The sequence below is a fragment of the Carassius carassius genome, chromosome 19 (genome assembly GCF_963082965.1).
Source record: "Carassius carassius chromosome 19, fCarCar2.1, whole genome shotgun sequence".
In the NCBI taxonomy this organism is placed as follows: Eukaryota; Metazoa; Chordata; class Actinopteri; order Cypriniformes; family Cyprinidae; genus Carassius; species Carassius carassius.
Window position 1 is genome coordinate 16,743,244 of NC_081773.1, and position 27,039 is coordinate 16,770,282.

Sequence of the window (27,039 nt, forward strand, 5' to 3'; positions counted from 1 at the left end):
GATGATTCCTGTTAAAAACAGACTTTGAGCAAAAAACACAGATCTGCAAATCAAGGATTAAAGCTTCCTAAAAATCTGATTGAGTATTTCATAATGCAGGCACTGTACAGTATGTCATGTTAGTTTTGCACTGTGTGCATGTTTTTAAAGCTTTTCAAACTCAAATTCAAATAACCCTAAGGGAATTTTGACAGTGAACAATACATAATAAATGAACAGTAAGTGTGTCTAAAATGTAGGAATCCATTGCGCAGACCTACAGTTATGGCACGTAGCTCCACTGTATCCTGTACCAGTGCAATCACAAGAGAAAGACGACCACGTCTGGGAACACCGGCTGCCATGCTCACAGAAATTATACAGACACCTGTCATATAAAAAGAGATAGGTAAACATTTAGTTCAAGTACACTAAAAGATTAGAACAAACCAAGTGTGACAAAGGATTAAAATGCACTTTGAAACAAAATATAAGCAGTCAGCATTTATTTTTAACAGGCTCATTTTGAATGAAAGTCCTAAGACGACAGAGAACTGATTACATGTCCATCTCAAGTCAAAATCAATTTTCTGAGACTGAATGAGTATGTCAGCATACAATTAAGTTGTCTGTTGCTGCCATTGAAATAGACCTTAATGTGGCCTCACTGCTCAGACGGCACAAAACAGTCTGTTACGTAAATCAAGAGAATCGTTGTGCTTTTGACAGAATATTTTATACCATGTGCAGCTGGATCAAATTTAGAAAGGGTAAAATGAATATGGGAATTTGTGTGAGGGGAGTATCAGAGACGGTGGATGTGACTGTCGCTTGCCTGCAGAAAATTAATTTCCTTTTCAAGAATTTATTTGCTTTTCTATGAAAAGCACAACGTCATGATGGTTCATAACCTCTAACAAAGGGAATCTTTTACAAATGAAAGAACAAAATAAACTAAAGCTAAAAGCTTACACAAAAGAGATATTCAGTGTAGTCCTGGGTATCATGAAATGCAATTTTAACACTGTGTAAAGAGTACATGAATGTACTGTACATGATCAAAATTTCAAATTTAGAACTTGATTCAGCAAATTTCCAGTGAAACAATTTCCATCTGTTTTCCTCAGTAACAGAGTTAGATGAGCCTATGTTTTCTTCAGAGTAGGGAAGTCTTGCCTGTCGATAATACAGACATACAAAAATTGATATGCTTGCTGGAGACGTGTTGATCAATAGCGCATTAATTTGTCTGCTTAACTTTCACAATTACCAGCCTTTTAGGCCTGCATATATTATTTCACAGAGCTCAGTTTGCACGCCTAGTCCCTGAAGAGCCCACTTTATGAGGCCTCCACGTACTGTACAATAAAGCCATTCAAACAGCCATTAACCACTACAGGCAGTCAACTGCAGGCTGGATACTGTTTCAGGTGATGATTTCATTACCTCTGTGCTATTTCTAGTCATGCTTGGAAAAAAGTTTTGCTTGACCATAAAATTATGGCCACCAATGTGCAGAACTGCTCTGCTGCAATAAACTACCCTGTGAAATTTTACAGAGAGATTTCCGGTAAGGGGACATTGTCAAAAGTAAAAGTCAATGACCTGAAAATTTGTTGTAAGGTTGGTGACGTGGAAAAAAGCAGGACACACTGTGTGTGTTTTTAGTGAGTGATGGACAGCCGATCTCCATTTGTGATTTTAACTGGTCACATAAGTCCCATTAAATCACAAAACAGTCACTTTAATACTTCAGTAACATTAAAAATTTAGAACAGCATTAATATTATTAGCAATATAAATCCAGAATGGTGCTATAGAGACATAAATCAAAGGAGAACTAACACATACATCAGAATTTAAGGGAATTATAACATAATTGTGATATGAAAACGAATAACCTTATCATCAAGGAGACACGCAATATTGAAGAAGTTACTTTGGGGTTTTCAGACATGATGATACTCTTGTATTTTTCAAATATAAAGGCAGCTATATAGTACCATTCAATAACACTTACCATCAAAAGTTTAGGGAATTATTATAAATATTGTAATTTATTTGGCTATTCTTTTAAATTTCTAGTAATTAAAGAATAAGTGAAAGTGACGTGACATTCAGCCAAGTATGGTGACCCATACTCAGAATTCGTGCTCTGCATTTAACCCATCCGAAGTGCACACACACAGAGCAGTGAACACACACACACACTGTGAACACACACCCAGAGCAGTGGGCAGCCATTTATGCTGTGGCACCCGGGGAGCTGTTGGGGGTTCAATGCCTTGCTCAAGGGCACCTAAGTCATGGTATTGAGGGTGGAGAGAGAACTGTACATGCACTCCCCCCACCCACAATTCCTGCCAGCCCGAGACTCTCTAACCATTAGGCCACGACTTCCCCATATATAGTGATTAAAAAAAGTTTTAGGGTTTTATAAATTACATTTAAAATATATACATATAGAAAACTGTTACTTGTAATCATTCACAAATAAATGCAGACTTGGTGAACATAAGAATAAATAAAAATAAACAAAAAAAAAAATAATAATAATTCTTACCAACCCCAAATTTTGTACTTTCATACATAAAAAATATTGCTTACTAAATCAGTACAATTATAGAATACTATTTATACTGTGTAAGAAATTAAGTGATATTATAAAATCACTTCATTTTCCATGGGAACTATTTTATTCTACTGACAACAGTTTTAAACCTCAGATACGCTGTCAAAATTAATGAGGTTAATGAGTTAATATATTTATGTGTGTATGTGTGTGTGTACATATTCATTAAACTCTCAATTTGACAGCGTATCTGAGATTAAAAATTGCTGTCAGTAGAATAAAATAATTCCCATGATAAATACCGGATATAAACCACATTACTAAGACAATAGGTGTTATGTGGGGGGTATTATGAACAACTGAAATAGAATTAGAAGTTTTAACATTAATACTTTAATTAATAATTCCTCTACACTGTTTTTATGTGAAAGCCAAACTAGTTCTGATAAGCTCATGTAGCTCATTTAGAGATACCTTACCTGAAACCGTTTCCCATGTCACCACCTTCAGACAAAATAAGGACTACATCATTAAAATAAATAAATGGATGTCTTTCACTGAGGCTTCATAAAGTTTGAAAATTTAAGTGCCAGACCAACAACAACAAAAAAAAATTCTCCATGGAGAAGCTCTCTTTGACAATATCCAAAACCCAAAAGAGGGCAAAGCACTGCAGGGGTCAGCTATTTTGGCACTTGATTATCAGAGACGCAGTCTGAGGCTGCATACAGAGGGGACAGAGACGGAGGAAAGGTTCAGTCTAGCAGCCGGGAGCATTCACCCTCTGGCAGGCTCACAAAAACTGTCACATAGCTCACAGCGGAGGCCCTCAGACTATGACAGCTGCTCATGAATGATTTAGACTTGCCACTGATGGAGGGGTCTTGTCATGTTCATACAAGTTCACTATTAATAAAATCCCGCTGTACAGACAAGCCTGTGGGACATGTCCCTGCCGCCAAATAAAAACACATTGAGAGACTGAATAGAAGCCAGTATGGTGAGCTGGTTAAAGTGGAGCAATTACGGTGCTTCTGAATAATGCAAAAATATACTTAAGATGAGAATATTGTTCCCAGGTTAGAACTGAATAATGTCTGAATTAAAGAATAGTTTCAGGCTTGTTTCTGAACTTGACCTGAGGTAGCAAACAGTATGAAGAACTGCAATTTGAATGTAAGGAAGTAGAATTAAAATGAACTGAAATTCAATGACATGCATATATGACATTTAAATACCAACTGCAGAAATGTGTATTTAATTGATATATTTGATCATATTTAATAAATTCATTTTTGTGCCCATGGTGGAAGAACTCTTCATTTCCAAGAATGCATTACCTGTGTGAAAATTCTATAGAATGCAATTCAGTAAATTCCTTATCCTCTCAGGCCAATTCAAGTTCTGTTGTGTGTTGTGAGCATTTAGATTTTTAGGTGAACTATTCTTTTAATCAGCAATCTGATTTTAATAATGACTAAGGTTTGAGTTAATAAATAAAGTTTTCTGTAAAATCTTTTAGGATAATTATGTTGAATATTGTAGATAATACTATCTGACACTACATTTCAGAAGTTGGGGTATACGATTTTTTTTATTTTTTTATTTAATACCTTTATTCAGGAAGGACACATAAAACTGATTAAAAAATGACAAAAATGTGAATACATACTTTCCATTCTTTAAAGAATAATTAACACTGATAATTTATTATAAATACATTTTAAAAATACCGTACGTTATAATGGAAATGTATTTTAAATTATTTTAAATTGTAACAGTATTACTGTTTTTTTAATGAAATAAATGCAGACTTGGTGAGCATAAGAGATCGCGTTCAAAAACCCAAACTTTTGAACAATAGTATACATCCTCTTAGTCTCCAACAGATCTCCAACTGAGGATATCATTACCCATTGTTGCTGCCATTTATCTTGTTTACTCAAAAGAAAGTAAATAAGGAGACAAGAGTAGAAATCTCTCTTCCTTAAAGCAGGACCACTGTAGACCTGGGGGACAGCAGGGGTCATGCAGCTCTGGGTCGATGAGGCTTCTGATTCCAGTACGCAGTAATGAGAAGAAGTGCAAAACGCAGCACTGAGCTTGTTAGCTGGCCACAAACCTAAATGAAAGTACAAATGAACTTCCCCCAGTTCTAATTAGGACTCTGCCACTAGTCCAGCTCAACCAGCACGACATGGGCCTTAATGACAACAGCTCTGACATGTTCAAGTTTCCGAGGTACTATGAATAAAATGAAAACCAGTGGATATTTTGTGGTAGACAAACATAAAACAGCAACAGATATATTTATCACGCACATGTTCGACTCTGAGGAAAACCGCACCTGTCACGAATGCCACATAAGTCAAACTGTAGCTGATTGTAGCTTCCTAGATGACCTTGCTGGACTGACAGAAGATCAACAGGTTGGTTGTTGACAAGGATGAGCCGGACGCAGCCTTGAAAGGCCATTGTGGGATTCAAGCAGCTGGAGTCGTTCTGGGATATAGGACATCCTGAAAGAATTGATGAAAATATACCTGACTGTAGGTATGGATGTTAGAACCAATAAATAAAAATAAAAAGCTTCAAAAATGAAACTAACACACACACTCAGACACACCAAAAAGTAATTTATATTTTTCCAATTTTACTTTGAAGGCCTCCACATATCATTATGTTCTATGGCTTGACTGACATTGACCTGTCAGTCAACATCAACAAAATACTAGTTTTAAAAAACATAGAAATATTGCTATTATAGATTTGTATATGTTGCATTAAATATTTTATACATAACATACATGTTATATATAATAACTTAATTGTTATTGTTAACCAAAAGTAAAAGTATTATATTTTTTGTTTTAATTGAGATAAGGATTCAATAAAATACAATAAATACAACATAAATATCACAGAATAAAAAAAATATAAAATAAAACTAGTTTAAATAAAAATATATAAAAATAAAATGAAATGAAATAAAACAAAATAATTTAATAAAACGATGATGTAATAGAAATATATATATAAAAAAAACTAATATACAGTAAGGGGCAAAAGCTCATAACAAGATTACTAAAACCTAAAACCCAAATTAAAAGCAAAACTGAAAGTATAAAAATAAAAGCCAATTCCAAAAATTCCACACACACACACACACACACACAGATATATATATATATATATATATTGTAGCAAATGAACAGAATGGCATACTCAAAGTTTTGAATGCAAATAGCTAATCTATTACCCCAACTGTAACTGTAATGATCTTTTTTGTCCTTTCTCAAAATATTTGTTCACAATTTACCTCCAAAGTAGTGTTTGTTTTTCGGTTCCAGGTAGCTCTTCAGCTGGATGGTGGATGCGGGCTCACTGTCCAGGGTCATGATGATCTGCAGACCTCTAGCGTTGAGACTGACTGAATGCCACAAACCATCATTCACCCTCTGACCTGTCAATCGAAAATGCCATATACTGTTTAATAAAAACTGAGACCATATATGAACATTAAAATGGAGATTTACTACTTATCACAGAACCTGCTTTACTGAAGAGATGCGCATGAAAATCACATGCAATTTATCGTACATCCCTACACTGAAACATGCTGCTAATGAAGCACTTGTGACCATTGCTAACTATGTCTTGGACACTGACCAAGACCAGCAAACTAACTTAAGCTGGTTTAAAATGCCTTTTCAGCAGGGTTAGTCCACCAAGAACCCCCAATGCACGTACTTAAACTATATATTTGAGATAAGCTGCAGTCAGAGCAGAAAGGGTCTCCTCACCAGCTGACACTTCTGACATCTTCAGCGTTGATGTCTGGTGTGTGAGATGGAGACGCCCACTGCTGATCTGCAAAATCAGATAACGGGGCTCCTGACCAGAGATCAGCGGACTGGACAGCAGCAGGCCATCAGGGTTCCAGGTGCGAAACTGCAGGCGCACCGAAAAGCCATCCAGGATCTGTGCAGGTGCTGGCAGTGACAGAAAGCTGCTGCTGGAACTCTGAAATGTGGCGGCCACCAGCTGTGGTTCCAAGCAGGAAAAGGTCACGTTGCCCTGTGAGAGAAGGGAGAACACCAAAGCATCGGTTTGCATGCAAGCAGGGAATAACCAAATGGCAATGCAGAATCATTACAAATGATCCAATTGCGTATCTACTGTAGCTGATCAGACACAAGGTAATCAGTAAATTTATGCCAATGTCAGATGTCATTGCTGAGGCCAAAACCATGGCGTTAAAGACAGTAAAATATATATTCACAATAAATATTCACTGCTCACAATATAGAAAGTAAAAATTCATTTAAAAATCTAGTTTAAAACATATACTACATTCATAGAAATTCAATACTTCTAATGAAATGTATTCCATTTTTAAGAAAAGTTTCATTTTATTAATGACCCTAAAAGTATATTTTTGTGTAATTATCAAGTAAAAAGAAATAAAATGTTGTTTTTCATCTTGAATACATCTTAGTGTACACATCTTAATCATTTGCATTTTTCATGAAATACCGTGAATTATTCATTCATAAATATCAATGCTTATCATGATATGTATTTCCCTATCTTCCACTGCTTATTCAACTGCGGTTTTACTATTCATATATTCAGCAAAAGCAAGTTTTTAAATATTTTCATTTTTGTAATTATGCACTTAAGGTGCATTTAAGTCATTGTATATATGCACTTGTAAAACTTACTAAAATAAGTGCCATGTCATTGCTGAAATGTGAAAAATAAGATGCAACTGAGAAAGCTGGTAACACAAGAGATTATGTCAAAGAAAAAAGAGGAAAAGAGAAAACAAGCTGAAGGGTTACAAGAGAATTGGAGAGGTTGAGAGGCAGACAGGCTAAACCCACAAAGGCAGCAGGCGGTCTGGATAAATGTCACCAGCGCAGCTCCATGGAGAGTAACAGAAGCAAAGAGAGCACATCCGCAGGACAGAAGCTCACGTAGGCGTGAAAAGGTTACTGCAGTGTGAGGTGAACACCTCATTGATCCCTGTGCCACAGGGCTGTTCAGACACCAGACTTCTGAACTGAGGCCTCAGCAGACCTTCTCCAACCTGACAGCCTTAAGCTGTGTAACGTGCACATGTGCTTGTATTTTACACAGCTAGATGAATACCAGTCATCCCTCCTTGGAAGTGATGGAGTCGTGGTTGTCTTGTCATTTTGATTTAGGGAAATAGACAGGAATGTGATGTGATCATTTCTAACAAGCAGCTTTTTAGCGGGAAGAGGGAACTGAGATGTCACAGAAAATCATGATTTATGAAATTGCTGAGAAAAGAAGCCGGAAATAAGCTAATGTGTGAAACCTTTAAAGATTCCTGCTGATACTGAAATGGCAGAAGTAATGTCTGGACTCTAGACATATCATAATACATACAGCATTACTGAAGCAATACATTTTTATTAAGAGGATCACAACATCACTATTTTAGAACCCATGTCTCATTATAAACCAAAGGCTTACCACACTGTATATCTGAGGTTTTCTCCGTTTTGCCAAGTCGATGACGTTCACTCCATTGTAGTAGAGGTTCTCCATGCAACCATGAAAGTTGCGTCGAATGAAGGTTCCTGGTTTACCTGGCAGTGGGATCCCACCAAAGCTTAGCTGTTTTAGAGAATGAATAAAACACATATCTAATTTCAAAACATATAATCATGGATAAAATATCAAATGTGCTTGCTTTCCATTTCTACCTTTATTCTAAAATGAACAGATGGATTAACGCCATTACATATATTGTACGTATATACAAAATTTGATATATAAAGAGAAATGTTATATATTTCTCACAGGCTGCCATAGAATAAATCATTGTCTTGAGACTAGTTTAGCACTCTGCTGTGGTAAACAAAATGCCTGAAGTCTTTGGTATTTTGGGCTGTCTTACATGATTTGCTTCAGGTCATGCCACAACATTTCAGTGGGTTTAAGGTCAGGGCATGACTTGGCTTTTCCAAATATGAAATTTCTTCTTACTCAGTTTAAGATTCTGTGAAGGATCATTGTTATGCTGTTTGAGCCTCTTTCTGTTAAGCGCCATCTCATGTATGGGTAATCTGACATGTTTGTAAAAAATTTATGGATACAGTTCAGAATTTAATTTGTTTCACTGCTGTGCTGCTCAGCTGCGGGCAGTTTCGAACTATTTTGAATGTTTAGGATGAGGTTTTCTTAGTTGGAACATTTATTTATTTATATTTTTATTTTTCTTTGGCAAAACTGTTCCATTTCTTACTACAAAGCATAGCAGTCCACAATACTCTCTCTAAAAAGAAACTGGGAACATCCATTCCAGTGATGTGCCTTTACAGAAGGCACTAGTAAGTTCCTATTCAAAACCAGTAGGATCATAGGGGCTTACGTTTTGAGACGCGTGGCCCGAGCTCTCATCAGTGTCGCCCTGGAAACAGAGCAGACACACCTGATGTGTCTCGAGGGTCGCCGATGGGAAGGACCTCCAACCGGCACCCCACCCAACACCTCACTTCGTGGTCAAAAACGGCCTGCTGTACTGTGTTGCCCAGCGGAGGGGGAGGAGAAAACTTTATTGGTGGTTCCACGGACCAAAACTGGAGCTGTGCTGGAGCTGGCACATGCCCATCCCATGGCCGGCCACCTGGGGGCCCAAAACACCATCCAACACATACGCAATCGTTATCATTGGCCGGGCCTGGAGACCGAGGTGAAACGTTTCTGTCAGGCCTGACCCACCTGCCAGCGGACGTCTCCACGTACACCTCCCCCCAGCCCGCTAATTCCGCTGCTCATCATTGAGGTGCCCTTCGAGCAGATCGGAATGGACCTAGTGGGGCCGCTGCCAAAGTCTGCCCCGGGACACGAACACATCCTGGTCATCCTGGACTACGCCACCCACTACCCTGAGGCCATCCCACTCCGCAAAGCCACGGCGAAAGCCATCGCCCAGGAGCTTTTCCTATTGAGTAGTCGGGTCGGCCTACCATCCCATATACTGACTGACCAGGGCACCCCCTTCATGTCCCGGGTGATGGCTGACCTCTGCAAGCTCCTCCAAATAAAACAGCTCCGCACCACTGTATACCACCCGCAGACGGACGGCCTGGTCGAACGCTTCAACCAGACCCTAAAGCAAATGCTGCGGCGGGTGGCTGCTGAGGACAAGCGCGACTGGGACAAGATGCTGGCCTATGTCCTCTTCGGCATCCGGGAGGTACCCCAGGCATCCACCGGGTTCACCCCTTTCGAGCTCCTTTTCGGCCGACAGCCCCGTGGCCTGCTTGATGTCGCCTGAGAAGCCTGGGAACAGCAGCCAGCCGTCCACTGCTCCACCATCGAGTACGTCCGGGAGATGCGGGAGAGGATTGACAGGGTCGTGCCCATCATCCGGGGGCACCTTGCCAAAGCCCAGCAGGCCCAGCAACGACATTACAACAGGGCGGCCCAACCACGGGAGTTTCAGCCTGGAGACCATATTGCAGCCGGACCGGACCCCAGCTTGCAGCCCTTACTCAGTGACCTCCCGTGGCTGTGGACATGGACCCCCACCTCTCGGCCGCCCAAAAGTCGGAGCTGCAACACCTGATCAGTCAGTTCACCGATGTGTTCTCTCCCCAGCAAGGGCGGACCTATCGTGTTCCGGAGGCTCGGCGCCACGCCATTGAGGAGGAGGTACAGGAGATGTTGAGGTTAGGAACCATTGAACCATCACGCAGCCCTTGGTCCAGTCCCATTGTGATGGTCCCAAAGCCCGATGGCACCTTCCGGTTCTGCAACGACTTCCGCTGCCTGAATGAAGTCTCGGAGTTTGACGGTTACCCAATGCCGCGGGTGGACGAACTCCTGGATCGCCTAGGGAGGGCCCGGTATATCTCGACTCTTGACCTCACCAAGGGCTACTGGCAGGTCCCCCTAACGGAGCAGGCCAAGCGGAAGACAGCGTTCTCGACCCCTAGTGGCCACTGGCAATACCGGGTCCTACCCTTCGGCCTGCATGGGGCTCCTGCCACCTTCCAGCGGCTTATGGACATCCTCCTACGGCCCCACCAGTCCTACGCGGCCACCTACCTAGATGATGTGGTCATACACTCTGAGACTTGGGAGGACCACCTGGAGCAGCTGCAGAAGGTGCTGTCGGAACTCCGCCGGGCTGGGCTGACCGCCAACCCCCGTAAGTGTCACCTGGCCCTCACCGAAGCCAAGTACCTCGGCTACCAAGTGGGCCGCGGCCTCATTCAACCCCAGGAGGCCCACCACCAAAACGAAGGTACGGGCCTTCTTGGGGTTGGCGGGTTACTACCGCTGTTTTATTCCTAACTTCTCCTCCTTAGCCTCTCCCCTGACAGACCTGACCAGGAAGGGGCAGCCAGAGAAGGTCCCGTGGACCCCGGAAACGGAGAGCGCATTCCAGCGCGTGAAGACCGCCCTCACCTCCGAGCCCGTGCACAGGGCCCCCGACTTCAATCGCCCCTAGTGTGACACGTGGCCCGAGCTCTCATCAGCGTTGCCCTGGAAACAGAGCAGACACACCTGCACCTGCTCATTACGGGCTGAGCGGGCACACCTGCAGCCCATCAAAAGCGGGCTTTATAAGCAGCGTCGTCGAACACAGAGGTGAGAGATGTCTCCAGAAGACTCAGCTAACAATTCTCTGTGTTTCCCCTCCAGACAGCAGCGTGTGACCACCAGCCCGCTAAGTACACGGACCTCACGGACCCACACCGCACTGCACATCACAGGAGGAAGAGAAGGCTGAGCACTGAGCACCGGAAACCCCTCACGTTGGCTATTTTCCTTACATCAGCCTTAATAAAATCCACCCTTCTGGGCACTTACCTTGATCCTTGTGTCGTGTGCTTCTTCACCCCGTCACAGTTTAAAAATAAATATATAACAGAACAAGACGATCAAGTAATTAGGAAGCATGACAAGGCAACTGCAGTGTCCTTGCTGCTGTGGGAAATAAAGGTCAGTCTGTGGCGAGGCGGTCATCGTCTCAGTGGCAGCCAAGCTATGTCATGCCATTCCTGGATCTGGAGGACACTTTGTACTACTCATACTTAGAACAGTGGTGTCTCACATAGGTGAGGTGAATTGCTGCCTTTATAGTGCTATTAACTTCAGGTGCACCTCATCAGCTGTGCTCCAGTTAGCCTTTGACTTCTATTGTAAGTCTGGCTCTGGGACAGCCACTGGAGAGCTGGAGAATCTGTGATAAAGGGGAGGCAGATACTCCATCACAGTGGATTAATGAACTCGCAATGTTCCCCTTGATGATCAATAATGTATTTTCTTGTGGTTTTGAAATCTAGCGCCTCATGGGTATTTAAAAATCCATTTCCTAGGCCCCCTGAAAACCAAAACTGTGTGATGAAAAGAATACTGTAATACATAAAATCTTTTTTCCTGTGCTAGTTATATTAATACTTCAAACACCTGATTTTTTTGTTTTTCTGTTGGTTGCAGCATCTTACCTTTTTGCCCCCTTTAAAAGGCTTAGCAAATTAGTTCAATTACTTATTCAGTTACTTGTTCAAATAATTAATTTTAATTGGACAGTGGGAATTAATTATATTCAATTTCAAATCAAATATTCGGGGTGAGTAAGATTGAAAAATTATAATAATACTAATATTCAGCAAGGATGTATTACATTTATCGAAAGTGATTATAAATTATAAATTATTATAAATTTATAAATATTATAAATATTATAAACATTATAAATGTATATTCAATATCAAATAAATACTGTTCTTTTAAATGTTTTATTCATCAAAGATTAAAAAATAATAAATAGTGTATGTGACTGTTTTAAATGCTGGCAGAAAAAAAAAAATTTTTTATGAGTATTAAATCAGCATATCACAATTTCTGAAGGATCATGTGACACTTTATTATATTTTATTTTATTTTACAGACTATTTAAAAGCAGTTAGCAATTACAGACTGACCTCATAGTCGACCTCTAGCGAGTCTCCATCGCCCTTGGTCCTGAAGTGTTGAGTGTGTCTGTCCAAGGTGAAGTTGACCTGCTTGTTAAAGCGTTCGATCAGAACAGAGTGCCAGTGCAGATCATCCAGGAGACTTCCTAGAGTGATCACCATGCGAGCACTGCTAGATCTCACCCTGCTGTCATCTGCCAATTAAAAAAAGTTTCTCATGAGTCATGTGCTACTAACATGGTATATTTTCTTTAGAATATTCATGAATATATGCTTTACTAATGCATTCTTATGCATTCAATCAATAGTCTGTTGTCAGTCAATGGTCTCTACTCCAAAGTAACTATGGTTAAATATTGAATACATGAATACTTCAACCCTTTGAAGTCGCTAGCTTCGCCCAGTACTGTAACTCACCCAGGTTTAGATGCAAGGCCAGCCTGCCACGATGAAGCTCCAGAGTGATATAATCTCCTCGCTGGCCTTCTCCATGCAGTAAAACACCTTCTGCCTGTCGACTCTTAAATCGCAGCGATATAACATCTTTCACCGTGCTCATAGACTTCTGGTTGAATCGGTAGAGCAAAGAGCTTCTGCCATCAAAATCAGCCACATACGATCCTATTGACATGAGATTTTGTATGAGACACACACTGAAAATATTTACATTTCACTCAAAATTTAAATAACATAACAGTATGTCAAACAATGGATTAATTAGAGAGTCATGTCATTTCACATTAAATGTTATTGTAACAAAAATCAAGATGAAAATGAGATTGCCTAAAATTCTAAAGCTGTGGTTATATATAATAGTCATCATATATCAGGCGATTTTGAAGTTAAAAAGATAAAATGGACATTATACACAAAATGAATTAGGATCCCATACTATTAGATTCTTACAAAAATACAATACAACAAACTTGAATACAACAAACTCACGCAGAAACATGCGCCTCGTTGCTAGCAGATGCATGACATTTAAGAACAATATCTATTCTAAAATTGGCTCAAAATGCCATACATGTTTGATACATATAATAGACAAAATCATAGTCTAAAGCAAAAATCTGTGCCCATCACACACCTTCCTGAGAAATCTGTCAACTCTGACTTAAAAAAAAACACAGACTCTCAGCGACTAGTCTCGACTTGTCCAGACTGCAAATTGGTGCAAAAATCAATCTAGAAGTTGTGTAGCATATTTCAGCTTTCAACTGGAGTGCTAATTGAGCTACTTAGATAATGTGAGGCTATCATAAAATGACGATCATCTCTGAAGATATTAGTACAGTTCTTAAAGGAGAACCTTTATCTATTGAGGTTTTAATCGAACAAGTTAATGGGGCTCAACGGCTCGCAGCACAGATGATGAACTCAGCGAATCAAGCGTTTCACTAATGTTTAAATCTAGTGTCTGAATGACATTACACCATGAAATCAGCTGCTGCCCAAAACTCAATTCTGTATTAGATACTGGAAAACAGAAGTGTTGTTAATTTTCACATGACTTATTCAGTCAAATAAAAAAATAAAGGGTCTAATTTTTTTTTAAGGTCCAATTCTCACTATTAACAAATCATTAACTACAACTTCTGCCTCAGTAAACTCCTAATTTGTTTCTTATAATAGTTAGTAGGGTTGTTAAGTTTAGGTAATGGGTAGAATTAAGGATGTAGAATATAATCATGCAGAATATGTGCTTTATGAGTACTAATAAACAGCCTACAGTATATGTTAATGCATGTTAATAAGCAGCTAGCTAATAGCGAGAATATGTCCCTAAATTAAAGTATTACCATACGAAGTTTAAAGGTCACCAGCTTTTTTCTGGAGGTTCAGCTTCCTAAAGTAAAAGAGAAGAATTCACATTTCTCCTTTTACAAGACTCAAAAAGTTAATGAAGTTTGTCTTTAAATGGTCAAAAATTGGCATTTGACCTGAAAGCGTCTACTTTATCCCAATTACCCACTTGAGCAATGCAGCCAATGTGAACCAGTGTCCCAAGGCTTAATTTAATCATTTTTCTTTGTCCATGAAAACAGTCTAAATATTCTTAGGATCAAAACACAAAATCTCATGCAGGTAAGAACAGATGTTTTGCAGAAATCTCTTTATCAGTGCTTCAGTTCATTACTGTATAATGGCACTCACAATGATGTAATCCCTACAGCCTACAGAAAAATGAATAGAAAATGAATGCCTCCTTTTTCAGATTAGTGAACCAAAGCAGAAGAGCCCGCATATACTCCAGCATTGAATATACTGACCTATTTCTGATAATAATAAGCAACTGCTCCATTTGGTCAAATAAGGATACTGTGAGCTATGAGGGACGTGGTCTGGGCATAGCAATCCTGCAGCCGTGATAATGACACTTATCTAGTATTGCACCATTCTCAGGTTCAGCTTGAGTTCACAACTGTCACAGCAGTTGGCTGATTAGCATTAGTATTTTGCCTATTATGTGATATGCAGCTCATGTTAATCTGAGCTGTTAGGTGCAATCACTGCACTACCAGTGAGCACTAGCCGTCAAATCATGTATAATTAAAAGATCATTTATGCTCTTCTTTCAAGGTTATACTCAGCACTCAAGATCTAGTGTATATTGGCCTCTATGGTTCAGATTTGTCATGGGATTTGCATGTGAATTCTTTAAGTGTCCATGGTTGATTAGCACAAACAGCTGAACTGAGACTCTTCATGCAGCATTTATCAGCAAAGCACACATTAATTTGAGTTTAATACATGGATCATGCCACAGAATAATGAAGGCGTTAACTGTAGGACCTTTTTATAAATGCCTGTGTAATTCAACAATTGATCCATTTTAAGGATCTCGGTATCATTAAAGGGACATTTTTTTATTTATCTAGCTAAAACAGACTGATAAGTGTCTGATATTTGGACGTCTTTGTTCAGTTTTGGAAAAGTATCATCAAAGAAAGTGAAATAACGACCTTCATTTAAAAGAAAGCGGAGTGACAACTGCCACTGTCATGCAATGAATTATCAGTATCACCTTAATTCAGCACCTGGAAAAAATACTGTGTGACTAGAAAAGGACAAAGGACAGAGGGCATGCGAAGATCTGCAGCAAGAATTATGAGTAATGTTATCACCTTATAGAATGTGTCACACCTGTTTTATTGTCCCGTTACCAAGAAATGTGCTGTGTGAACTGCTATCGGATCTAGGATGCTTCAGTAATCCTTCTTATGCAACTCTTGTCTTTTCTTTTCTTTTTACAGCTCTCATGGAATGATATAATATATTAACTGGCTTATATGGAAATCTGCACTGTAAAAAGGATTTTTCAAACGTAAAAATAAAACAGATGATCAAACTTTATTTTAAGGTCTCACTATTAACTATTACCTTTTCTCTCAATAAACTCTTAGTTACTGCTTATTAACAGTTAATAAGGTAGTTGTTGAGTTTAGGTATTGGGTAGGTTGAGGTAACATATGGTCATGCAGAATAAGGTTTCAATATGTGACCCTGGACCAAAAAAAACGTCTTAAGTGTCAGTTTTTTTTTATTTAAATTATTATAAAAATGTATTCATCTGAAAGCTGAATCTTTACTTAATATCCTAATGATTTTTGGAATGAAAGAAAAATCGATAATTTTGATCCATACAATGTTTTTTTGGCTATTGCTTAAAATATTCCCCAGCGACTGACTGGTTTTGTGGTCCAGGGTGACATATGTGCTTTATAAGTGTTAATACACAACCAATATGCTAGTAATACGCATGGTAATAAGCAACTAGTAAATAGTGAGAATAAGTCTCTATACTAAAGTGTTACCAAATTAACTAGCAATTTCAAAGTGAAAATCCACACCCCCTTTTTTGTGTACATCTGAACTCCAACTGTAAAGCTAAATCACAGAAATACTGCTTATCACAAAAAATAAATGCAAGACATGTAACTGTTATGTCTCAGAAAGTAAAAAGCCTGCTAGTCATTTGTATTATTGCTTAAAACATTAAATACTCTGACTTACGGTAAGCACAGCCGTACACAGCCACCCTGAGGCCCACCCGACCACTGGGGCTCCACTCCAGAGGAACGAAGCGGAGGAACCGGGTTCTGATAGACTGGCTGAGTTTGTGGTGGACCACACTGTCTGGATTCACATTACCCACGATCCTCTGTCAACAGACAAAAGTTTTTAATTTTCATCAGTATGGTACAATTTGTTGTCCCAGTAGTTTTCTGAAGCATTAGAGGCAGAAATATGTTTGTGTGTGTGTGTGTGTGTGTGTGTGTATTAGTATTTCAGGTCATATGTGATTAATAAAGGTAATAGTGCTAATTAGTATAAAAATAATGCTTTTTAAAACTAATTAAAAAAATATCAGTTTTAATTATCAGTCCATTTATTTTATTTTGATTCTTGCTAGAATAAAAAAAATCACACAAACCAGGGGTTTAAAACAAACAAACAACAAAAATAAAATTTTCAAGTCCTGTTTTATACCATATTATTGGCAATGGCCTTATAATATTTTATAACATGCTGGTTTATCAAAAATGTTCCACAGACTAAATGCTATTTATGAATACGCCAACCTAGTTGAATGCAAAGAACAGTATTTGTTTTGAAGGTCGCAACAGTTTATGTAAATGTCAACTCTTTTTCATCTGCTAGCACTCATAATTTGACAGTAATTTGTGTCTGAGTCACTTCAGAGTTGAGACTTGCATGGAACATGAGAAGCGATGACCGAAACACCACATGGTTATGGATGAATCACAAAAAGAAAACGTCAACTTTTTTCAAAGATAGACTATTCCATGTCCCTTTGAGATAAATAACATCAACATTATCATCACCTCCCCTGGTGAGCCACTCGCAGCCCACAAACTCTGTTATGATGCAAGCAAAAACAGCATGACATTAGTGACTTTCAAGGCCCTGTTTTGTTTTGCTTGCAGACACACTTGGAAGAAGAAATACTGCGCTAGCCAAAAGTATTAAGGATAGCACATTTGTAGATAAGCAAGCTTGGTGCATTTGAGTTAGTGGAAGATCTGCTTTAAAGATTCCATTCTTAAAGGAACAGTCCAGCCAAAGATGAGATTTCTGTCTTTATGACTTTCTTCTGTGCACACAAATATATTTTGAATAATATTTCATCTATTTTGTATTTGCTTCCATTGTAAAAATGCATTTTTGTAAAATGCAATGCTTTTCAAAAATGATCAAAATGTTCATTTTATGGGGATGAATTGTGACTTATACTCAAAAAAAGTTGTTTAATCCCATTTATGCATTTTAAATATTTTTTTGCCACTGATAATTATTTTCAAACATTTCTATACTTCATTATATTTTTTATCCTTTTCTAAAGAGGTTTAGGTGTTTTTTTCCATTGTTAAACATCAATATCAACATGAGCACATTTGTCATTACATCACCAACACTCTCTTTTGAGCACTCAGTGACGACTACATCCTGTCCCTGACTGCTTCTTCCTCTCTCTTTTTCCACCTCTGAGAGTGAAAAAAAGAAAACAACAAAACACACATCCAATTACCTATCCGCTCACCTTAGCCTAAGGGCACAGCGGAGCTCCCATCGGATCCGGGGAGATGCCCGGTTACAGGCTGCCCACGTAAACAGCTCCTCTCTACACTTCATTAACTCTATTCCTGTATCGACTCCTGCTAGACCTCCTCCTCCTTCATTAAGCCCCCATGCACTGCTGGCGTTATCATGGACTCTCCATGGACCGTTTCATCAGCCCTGTTACGTCTGCAACTCTTACATCCTCCTGTGATTCACCAATCCTCGCTTCCCTGAAACCAGTGTGAATTCACACCAGAAAGAAGAACCAACACAAGATGAGCTCAACTGGGGTGGGTTTTGTATTTGTTATCTGACAGGAAAATGCTTGTCGGTGCTTGTTATGTCTCTAATAAAAGACTGGAGACAGTTCATTCAAATAGCAAACCAGGGTTATTACAGTATTGTTAACTGAAACTAAAATGTAAAACAAAAACAATTTAGATGAAAAAAAAAATACATATATATATATATATATATATATTATCATTCTAAAATCAATGTTTTACAACTTTTTATCAGCTGAAAGCGGTTTCTGAGCTGCCCAAGTGTCGAATAGAGCTTCCACTGACCTACACTAAGCAAAGATTACATTCTGTCCCCAGAGAAGCAAGGGCCTGTGAGTGTCAGAAATAGACAGCACCTCAGGGCCTCTGTGACCATGTTTAAACGAGAGCTAAGACAGCAAAACTGTCCCCAGACAATAGACAAGGAGTCTCTTCCTTCCTTCCCTCTCTCTCGGTCTCCAATGTGCATTGCCTGCACTAGGAAACATCATAAATGATTAATTTACAGTCATTCAGTGAAGCAGAAAAAGGATAAAGTATATAAAGCATCCGAAGGCATGGCAAGTTACAAATTCATCAGTGTCTGAGAGCTGTAGGGCTGTCGCTAGCATGTGTACTGTGAGCCAAGTGAGAACACACGCACAATCTGATTTTTAGCACACTTCTTCAGCGATTCTGATTTTGGCCCGCTATGGCTGAACGAGTCGCAGACTTTAACATCAATTATACTTTATGGGACCCAAATGGGCTGCCAGGTTCATGCTTTAAGCGAGCTAATCTAACGAAACCTTGGGCCCTCCTATTGATTGCCTACGGGGCTGCTCAAGCCTCCATGTAATGTGAGACCTCAGAGGTATGGATGAGAGATGGAGGCAGAGAAATAGGGACATAGAAAGAAATGAGTTGATTTAGCTACCCATTATCAATGACATATGAATAAAGATGAACTGAAAAGCAAAAATGACAATCAATCAACTAAAAATACAATCTAAATAATTAAATAAAATGCTGATTAATTAAACAAATTTTCACTTTTATTAGCATATCTTTGCTGAGAAAGGTCTGAAATTATGATAATAAGACATTATTTTATTGCTGCATACAAAAGCATTGAGCAAATTTTACAAGCGACTTTGAAAGTCAGTATATTGTTTGTATTACAGAATTTACACATGGAAGGGGGAATGATTAAGAGCAATTTTTTCAGACTTTTTTTATAAATATAATGCACTCACTTATAAGAATAGCTTATAAAAGAATAGCTCAATAGTTTGTTTTATGCAGCTTTTGATATTTCAGTGCAATGGAACTAACAAGTTCAAAAGCAGAACTGTGTCAATAATAAAAGCTTAATGAGTTCAAAGACTTCATAGTCTGCCACTTTTGAACCTTCTAGTTATTCAAGCACAACAACAGTTTTGCTGTCGTAAGGTGAAACCTTTGTGGTATTGATCCTATGATTTGCTTGAAAGTACTGCCAGGATTTCACAAAATCTGCCCTCTTGAGCAGAGTACATCCTTAAAAAAAAAAAAAAGAAATACTGTGTTATCAGTGTTATCAGTTTAAAAAAGGTTGTGTGTCCCTATTAAGGACTATTTTACTACATATTCTGTTAAAAAATTCACATAAATAAAAATAAATAACTAATAATAATAACTAGAACTTGGACATTAAGCGCCATTTTTACTAACAGCCATCTTCTGGCGTGAAAATAGTACTGTCAGGATTTACTAAAGACGCGCAGTGAAGAATCGGCTCTGAAAAAGCGTGGACAGTTATTTTTGCACCTGACCTTATTAAATATGCGTTTGTAAGAGTTTCCCTTTCAGATGCACAATTTATTGGAGGAGATTATTCAAATTAATTTACTAACATCAAATTACTGGTCTGCGTCATTATTTAACGCCCCAAAAAAGCATGTCTTAAAAATGTTTGCGCTTGATATGGCTGGAATGGTTGTTGCTAGTGAAGGCATCACATAGAACAGAGAGCTTAGGTAGAAGGGAGAGGTTTTTCCACATTTATTTGGAATGCTAGAAGAACATGTTATATGAACATATTTTGCCATGCTATTTTTAATTTGCTTCAGGAAATAAACTTGGAACTCTCAACTAGGAGTCACACAAAACCAGGTCTATTAAAACTTCCTGCAACCCTTTATTTTTTTGGCCTCCAGTTCTTTTCAGTGTACTGTGGCTTCTTTATTTCTTTTTTTTTCCGTATTTTTTTTACTTGCGACTACACTAATTTGTGCTGCGCTTGGTATGCTATATTGTGTTGGTTAATGTGTAAATGAGATGTTGCATATGTGTTCTTTAATTTGCAAAGTGTTAGTAAATCAACCACCGATATTTCCACACTCATGTGCACAGTTTTGAAATTGCCCTCGCGCACTAATTTGCCCTGTTTAGTAAAACTGGCCCTATGATTATAACATTTGATTGTTGTGAAATTTCATTCGAAGCAATGAGGAAAGCCATATTGTTTTCACAATACAGTAGTTCAAAATACATGTGTGGTAAAAATAGGTTCAGTCCTAACACTTAACTTACACCTACTTCAGCTAGGCTCCATATTAACATGTTACAGTATTCACATTGCTCCACTCATGCTCACAGTGTGAATACTGTAACCTGTTAATATGACCACCAAAATAAAAACATTGTGTGCTGTGTGAAGGAGGCTTTATACATTCATGGTGAGAATGAAAGCTTGACATTTCTTATGTTAGACAAAAAGGGAGAAAATAAAGGGAAAAAAGAGAACAAAAGAAAAAGGGACAAAGAAAAAAAGAAGAAATGTTGTGAAAAATGGAAAGGGAAAGAAAAAGGAAAAAGAAAAAAAGACAGAGCTGCTTGAAAGCAAAATGATCAGTCATAGAGGGGTAACCTGGATGTCATGACTACATAACAGTCCGTTTTAACATCTGTCATGCTGTTAACATTTTCCGGTTTGATTCCTGTGTTTCTAGAGATCAGATCCTCCCTGTTAGAAAAACTATCTGGCTACCCTTCTCACATCCCAGAGACACTAGCACACTTCTCTCACACAGACTTTATCTGAAAAGAAAATTACAAAGGACGGCATGAACACAGCTCAACAGCTCGAAGCCCCACAGGCTATAAGACGAAAGAAATGACCATGGTGAGGCCCCCACAAAGCTTCGGCAGTCAGCAATTTTCCGTCAACGTAGGCGAATCCAGGAGATGACCGCAATACAAGATGAAGACAAAGAATGAAATGTGTCAGGGAAACTCCAGCAAGTTACATGTCAACAGCTATTTCAGCTTTTGAAGTGCTAGCCTGTCTTCAATTCACAAGGGCCACAATATTAAGACGTTACGTGACATGAGCTGATCGGATCTCAAACTTTTAACCAAAAATTGCAGCATAAAATTCACTGTTACTGGCTGGTTGTCAATTAAAAATAATAAATGTTTTTTTTTTTTTTTAAAACATGCTTGTTTCTTCCTTTCTATTTCCTCTGTCTCACAGCACCATTACACATCAACACACTCAGCAACAGCAGCAGTGCAGACTAGAGAGAGCAATTATCTGCCACTTTGGGAAGCCCATTCACACCTTCCTACAGGAAGACCTTCTCTGACATACTGCGGAGGCAAACAAGCTCTGCGGATGGACTGTCCTCTTTGGCCAAAACATTTGGCAGCTTTCCTCAGCAGATACAGATGCAACACTCATTAAAACAAAGCACCCTCTTGACAAAAAATTGAGAGTGTTTTTCGTCTTATTCTTTTTTATTGACAAGCCATTATTTTCATTTAGCAGACACCTTCTTTTCCAGTCCTTTTCATCTTAACACTGTGAACGTGACACTCTTGTGAAGCAGGGAGGCCGTCTAATACTCTTTTATTTTTTACTGTTGGCTTGTCACAGCTTGAAAAAGAAGTTAGTCAGTAGAGAAAGAAAGAAAAAGCAGAGGATTCAGACATGCAGTTTTATGTTTACATTATATTTATAAATTTTATCCAAAGCGGCTTACATTGCATTTCAAATATGCATTAAAGAATGCTAATACAGGAGTGCAGAGGATCTGATGACTGAAAACATTTGTTCGCTCTGCCTTTAAATGTTGCCTAATGTACCATCTTTGCATAATGGGTTTTCACAATAATGCTAAAAACTATGGGAATATTATGTCATCACACTTATGTCAAAAAAATGAAGCTGAGGCAGCGGGAATATCAAACATGTTCAAAAGTTAAGAGTCTTTTTTTATGGTTTTAAAAGAAGTCTCTTCTTCCAAAATGGTCACCGGTGTTGCATACGTTTGATCAAAAATACAGTATTACTACAGTACTGTTTATACATTTTGAAATAACAGCAAAGCTGAATTTTCAGCAGCCATTACTCCATTCCTTCATTTTACACGATTCTTCAGAATTCATAATAATGCTAATAAGCTGCTCAAGAAACATTTCCTACTTTTATATGTGATAATGTTCCCTCAAGATTTTTATCGAAAAGAAAGTTCAAAAGAAGCGCATTTATTTAATTTGGAATGAAAATATGTAGATTTCACTTAATATATAAGACTGAAACCTAATCATTGTGATGTCATAAATGCTGGTGTTGCAACTCACTACTACAAGCATGTCTAAATGTACATAATCTTAATTACAATTGTTCAAAATGTCTGTATATTTTCCAATACCTCGCATGGGAATATATATGACATTTATATTACATTGTGGGAATTTCCTTTCTATGATGAATCGATGTATACTTATGTAAAAGGGCAAGGATCAATCTTCTAAACCTGGTGAAAAGACACTTTCTTGTAAACAGAATATAAATAAATCCAATCGACTGGTACCTCAGAAGCATTTATAAACAGATTACTAAATCAATCCTTTATGCATTGCAGCACAGCATGAATGACAGTGAATATAAACCATTTCTTATTGTATATCGTGTCAAACATTCAGAGCTTTATAATGAGCCTATTGTGTATCAAATAAAAGTGCTGGTGGAATATTAATAAAACTGAGAGACTCCTGACATTATTCATGTTCAAAAAAAAAAAAGAAAAACTATGAGTCTGTAGTTCAACTAAACCAAGCAAATCAGACCTGAAAAATGCAGAGATTATTACCACATTGCTTCACACTGCTGAACGTGTTACCTTTACACTTCTGATCAACTTTATTCTACATTTCCACCACATTACAAGCTAATTACATCTTACTCAACTGTAATCTTCTCCTTTCATTAAACACACTTTGAAAATGTCATTATATCTTTAATAAAGCGGCGGTCTCGTCGTTTGAATATAATTACAAAGCAGCGATATAGGGCGATGAAAATTCTGTCATTTACACACATTATAAGTGTAGAGGCCAAGCCTGAGGACAAAGACAATAGATGCGTTGGTGGCTCAGCATCCAGCTCTCTTCAAACACCTGCGATGATTGAGAGGCTGTGGCAGGTGCAACATCATTAGAACGATCTATTTCAGGAATCTCAGGAACTGCTAGCAGAAATTTGTATATTAGTAACTGAATTTAGAGTTCGGTTAATGGGATCAGAACTTTTCAGCGCATGGAAATAAGCTGCACTAAAGATGTTGAAAACAAGACAATCATTTTCCCCTGCAGCAGAATAGTCGAGGCGTAATCAATTAAATCAGTAAATATTCAGCCACAAAAGAAGACTGTCAAAAGGATAATTACCTTACAGTACTTTCATATGCTCTTTGGAAATTGAATCCAAACAGGGTGATCAGAACTCCGACACAAAGCAAAAGGCTCTTGTATCACCCTTAAAGGGGTTTATTTTGAACTAATGATGGGTGAATGTACTTTATCCCACTTATTACTTTCCAAATAAATAAATAAAATTGACATGAAATACTGATTTGAGCTGAAATGACCCAATTATGTGAGAAGAAACAGACTGCAGAGTGATACCAGAAGCATTTAAATAGCACATTGTAGGAAATTGGTTGTCAGGAACAATGGTGAAATATACAGTTTAACAATCATTACACAAAAAAATATTCACCGGCAGAATGCCATGACTAACCAATCAGAATTGAGCATTCCAGTGCACCGACCGTTAAACTGTATAATTTACCATTGCCCCAGACAGTCGATTTCCTTTCACTGGTTTGCTGTATCTCATAATACTCTATTTCCTCTCACATAATACAATAACTTAGACTAAAACCAATATTTCATTTGCATTTCATTATTTATAAGATAAGCTGCCATGTAATAATTGGGATAATGCACAGACAATTATTTTTTCAAAATGAGCCGAGTGAAATGGTACCAAAATACGCACACCTACCCCAACATTGTCCTCCAACATGTACTGCTTCCACATCCGTCCAGTGTCACTATACAGGAGCATGTAGGCGCTGACCCAATCCCTGCTGCCGTGACGGCCTTGTGTGGCCACCGCTGTCACCTCCATTCGGTCCTGGAGGTCAACTTGTAGCCAGGGCGACCTGTCCGTCGACTCTGGGCTCCAGCCACCTCCTCCTAGAGAACCCATAAGACCTCTGTCAACGTTTATCAAAATATTATTCGATTCTGAGTGCCATACAATGTCCTTGCTGAAAAGCAAGATGTATGGGAGAAGAAATTGGCTCTGGCTTTTATTCGCGCTGCTATACGAAACTATCAAAAGTGCATTTTAATTTGGCTTTCAGTTGGTTTTGCATTCAGGGGGTGAGCTGCTGTCAATCAGTAGACAGCTTCCACTCCAAAACAAGCCAAGAAGCATTGACCTCTTGACCTCACTTAACATGTACAGCGTTCACTTTGGATCAGAGAGGGCTGCCAGCACATGTGCTCCATATAAAGATGCGTTTCTGTCTCAACAATCCTCAAGCTCACTGTGTGGAGAAATTGGTCTGATTCAGGCAGAGAGGTTCATTACTCAAGCACTGCAAACACCACGGGAGCAGATCAGAGCAGAATTTTAAACGGGGGACCTCTGACTTGAAAGAAGCAGCATTTACACAGACCCCCTGGAGAGAGGAATCATTTAGTTTGTTACAGATGCAGGCGGTAGAGGTTGGTCACATCTATAAATAACTCATGCACACATAGGGCAAGAGTGAAAGTTCAATAATGTCTCAAACCTGCAATTTTCTGGAGTTATGGTTTTCTTTCTTGTCATTTTGGTCATGAATTAAATTCACATGAATGCAGTAAATATTTAATGATTTGAATCTTGTAAGTTTATCTTTGCCCCATGATTTATTTATATGGTTTTAAACCAAACGTTTAGACACAGGGTTTATATTGATGATTATGCATTATTATGAAAATAATCTTGATACATTACCTTGATAATATTGGATAAAAAAATATTATAACATTAAACATAGTGTAATTGTATATAATATTGTATAACAGTTGTATAAATATAAATAAATTAAAAAAAACGTAAAACATCAACATGCATGCTACTGTTAAAGAGTTATGTTTCTTTTATGATTTTTAAATAAGTCTTTTATTCTCACCAGCATTTTTATATCAAAGAATGATTAACCCAAATACATTAATAAATAGTGAGTATAGGCAAGGCAAGGAATGGTTGCTGTACTCAAAGGTTCATAAAAAAAACACTAAGAAGGCTTACTTTTCCCAAGCGTAATTTACATTGTCTTCTTAATTGACACATATGAGTGAATTAACATGCAAATGAGAACTTAAACTTACCATCTTTTTTGTTTAATTTGGCAAAGTACGCAGCCCAACTGTCTGAGAAATGTGAAGAACTCTGAAAGGAGGTTGCAGGCAGAAGAGATGCCAGAGATCCATCACAGCTGTCTGAATAACACAACAAATATAAAACAGACACATTTTAGTTCATGTGAAAATAAACCCCTTTACTTACAGATTTTCTTCAGACGAATCCTTTTCCGTTCAGATAATCTTCCATCAGACAGGTGAGATGGATCACTTCACAAATACTGATACTTTCAAATAATCCTGAGATCGTGGAACTGTGTGCCAAATCCATCTTTATGCACCCCTTTTGTTCATATCCAATGCAACATTTTGAGAGTTTTAATAATTAAGTGAACTTTCTCCTTAATAAATTCAGAAATTGCAACATTATATTACCTGTAGATTTGAAGGACAACCTGAAAAAATACAAATAAAAAAATCAACAGATCCAAGCTGAAATAAGTAATTAAACAAATACGCACATAAAGGCTTGGCATTGACATGTTTTAGAGCTTGTATAATCTTTGTAATTACACAAAAAAAAAGAAAAGAAAAAAAAAGATGGCTTCATGGTCAGAAGCTTAAAAATGAGATGGAGAGAAAAACAGGTTTCTGGGTCAAAAAAGCAACTGCTGAAGGTTATCTCTATGGTAACAGCAAAATATACCGCTGTACTTTGGTAAAAGTGTCATAATTAGGGTTAAAACTCAGTAGGGGTCTTGACTTTACTGTTTGAAGGAAAAGGTTATTTGCTATATTATTATGTAAAGTTCACAGATGAGACAATAAATCACCTATTTATATACTGTGAAACAAATTCTATTTTACACAATTCATCACAAATACACATTAATCTAGAAATTTCCAAAAAACATTTAATAAAAAATCTTACCCATACAAATCCACTTTAAATAAAATTTGTCGCTGTTTGTCCCACATGAAGTGT

General features: G+C 38.1%; 1 protein-coding gene across 1 annotated transcript in view; it reads right to left on the reverse strand.

Annotated features, from left to right (window-relative positions):
- Positions 1 to 27,039, reverse strand: part of cntnap5a (contactin associated protein family member 5a) — a 68,460-nt gene that overhangs the window by 19,987 nt on the left and 21,434 nt on the right. The window contains exons 2-11 of the mRNA XM_059500006.1: positions 26,082 to 26,192; positions 24,700 to 24,893; positions 16,534 to 16,681; positions 12,934 to 13,137; positions 12,526 to 12,710; positions 8,057 to 8,200; positions 6,355 to 6,628; positions 5,871 to 6,014; positions 4,899 to 5,070; positions 261 to 367 (exon numbers count right to left, since the gene is read on the reverse strand). Coding sequence (XP_059355989.1) covers positions 261 to 367; positions 4,899 to 5,070; positions 5,871 to 6,014; positions 6,355 to 6,628; positions 8,057 to 8,200; positions 12,526 to 12,710; positions 12,934 to 13,137; positions 16,534 to 16,681; positions 24,700 to 24,893; positions 26,082 to 26,192 — 1,683 coding nt within the window. The remainder of the gene's footprint in view (positions 1 to 260; positions 368 to 4,898; positions 5,071 to 5,870; positions 6,015 to 6,354; positions 6,629 to 8,056; positions 8,201 to 12,525; positions 12,711 to 12,933; positions 13,138 to 16,533; positions 16,682 to 24,699; positions 24,894 to 26,081; positions 26,193 to 27,039) is intronic.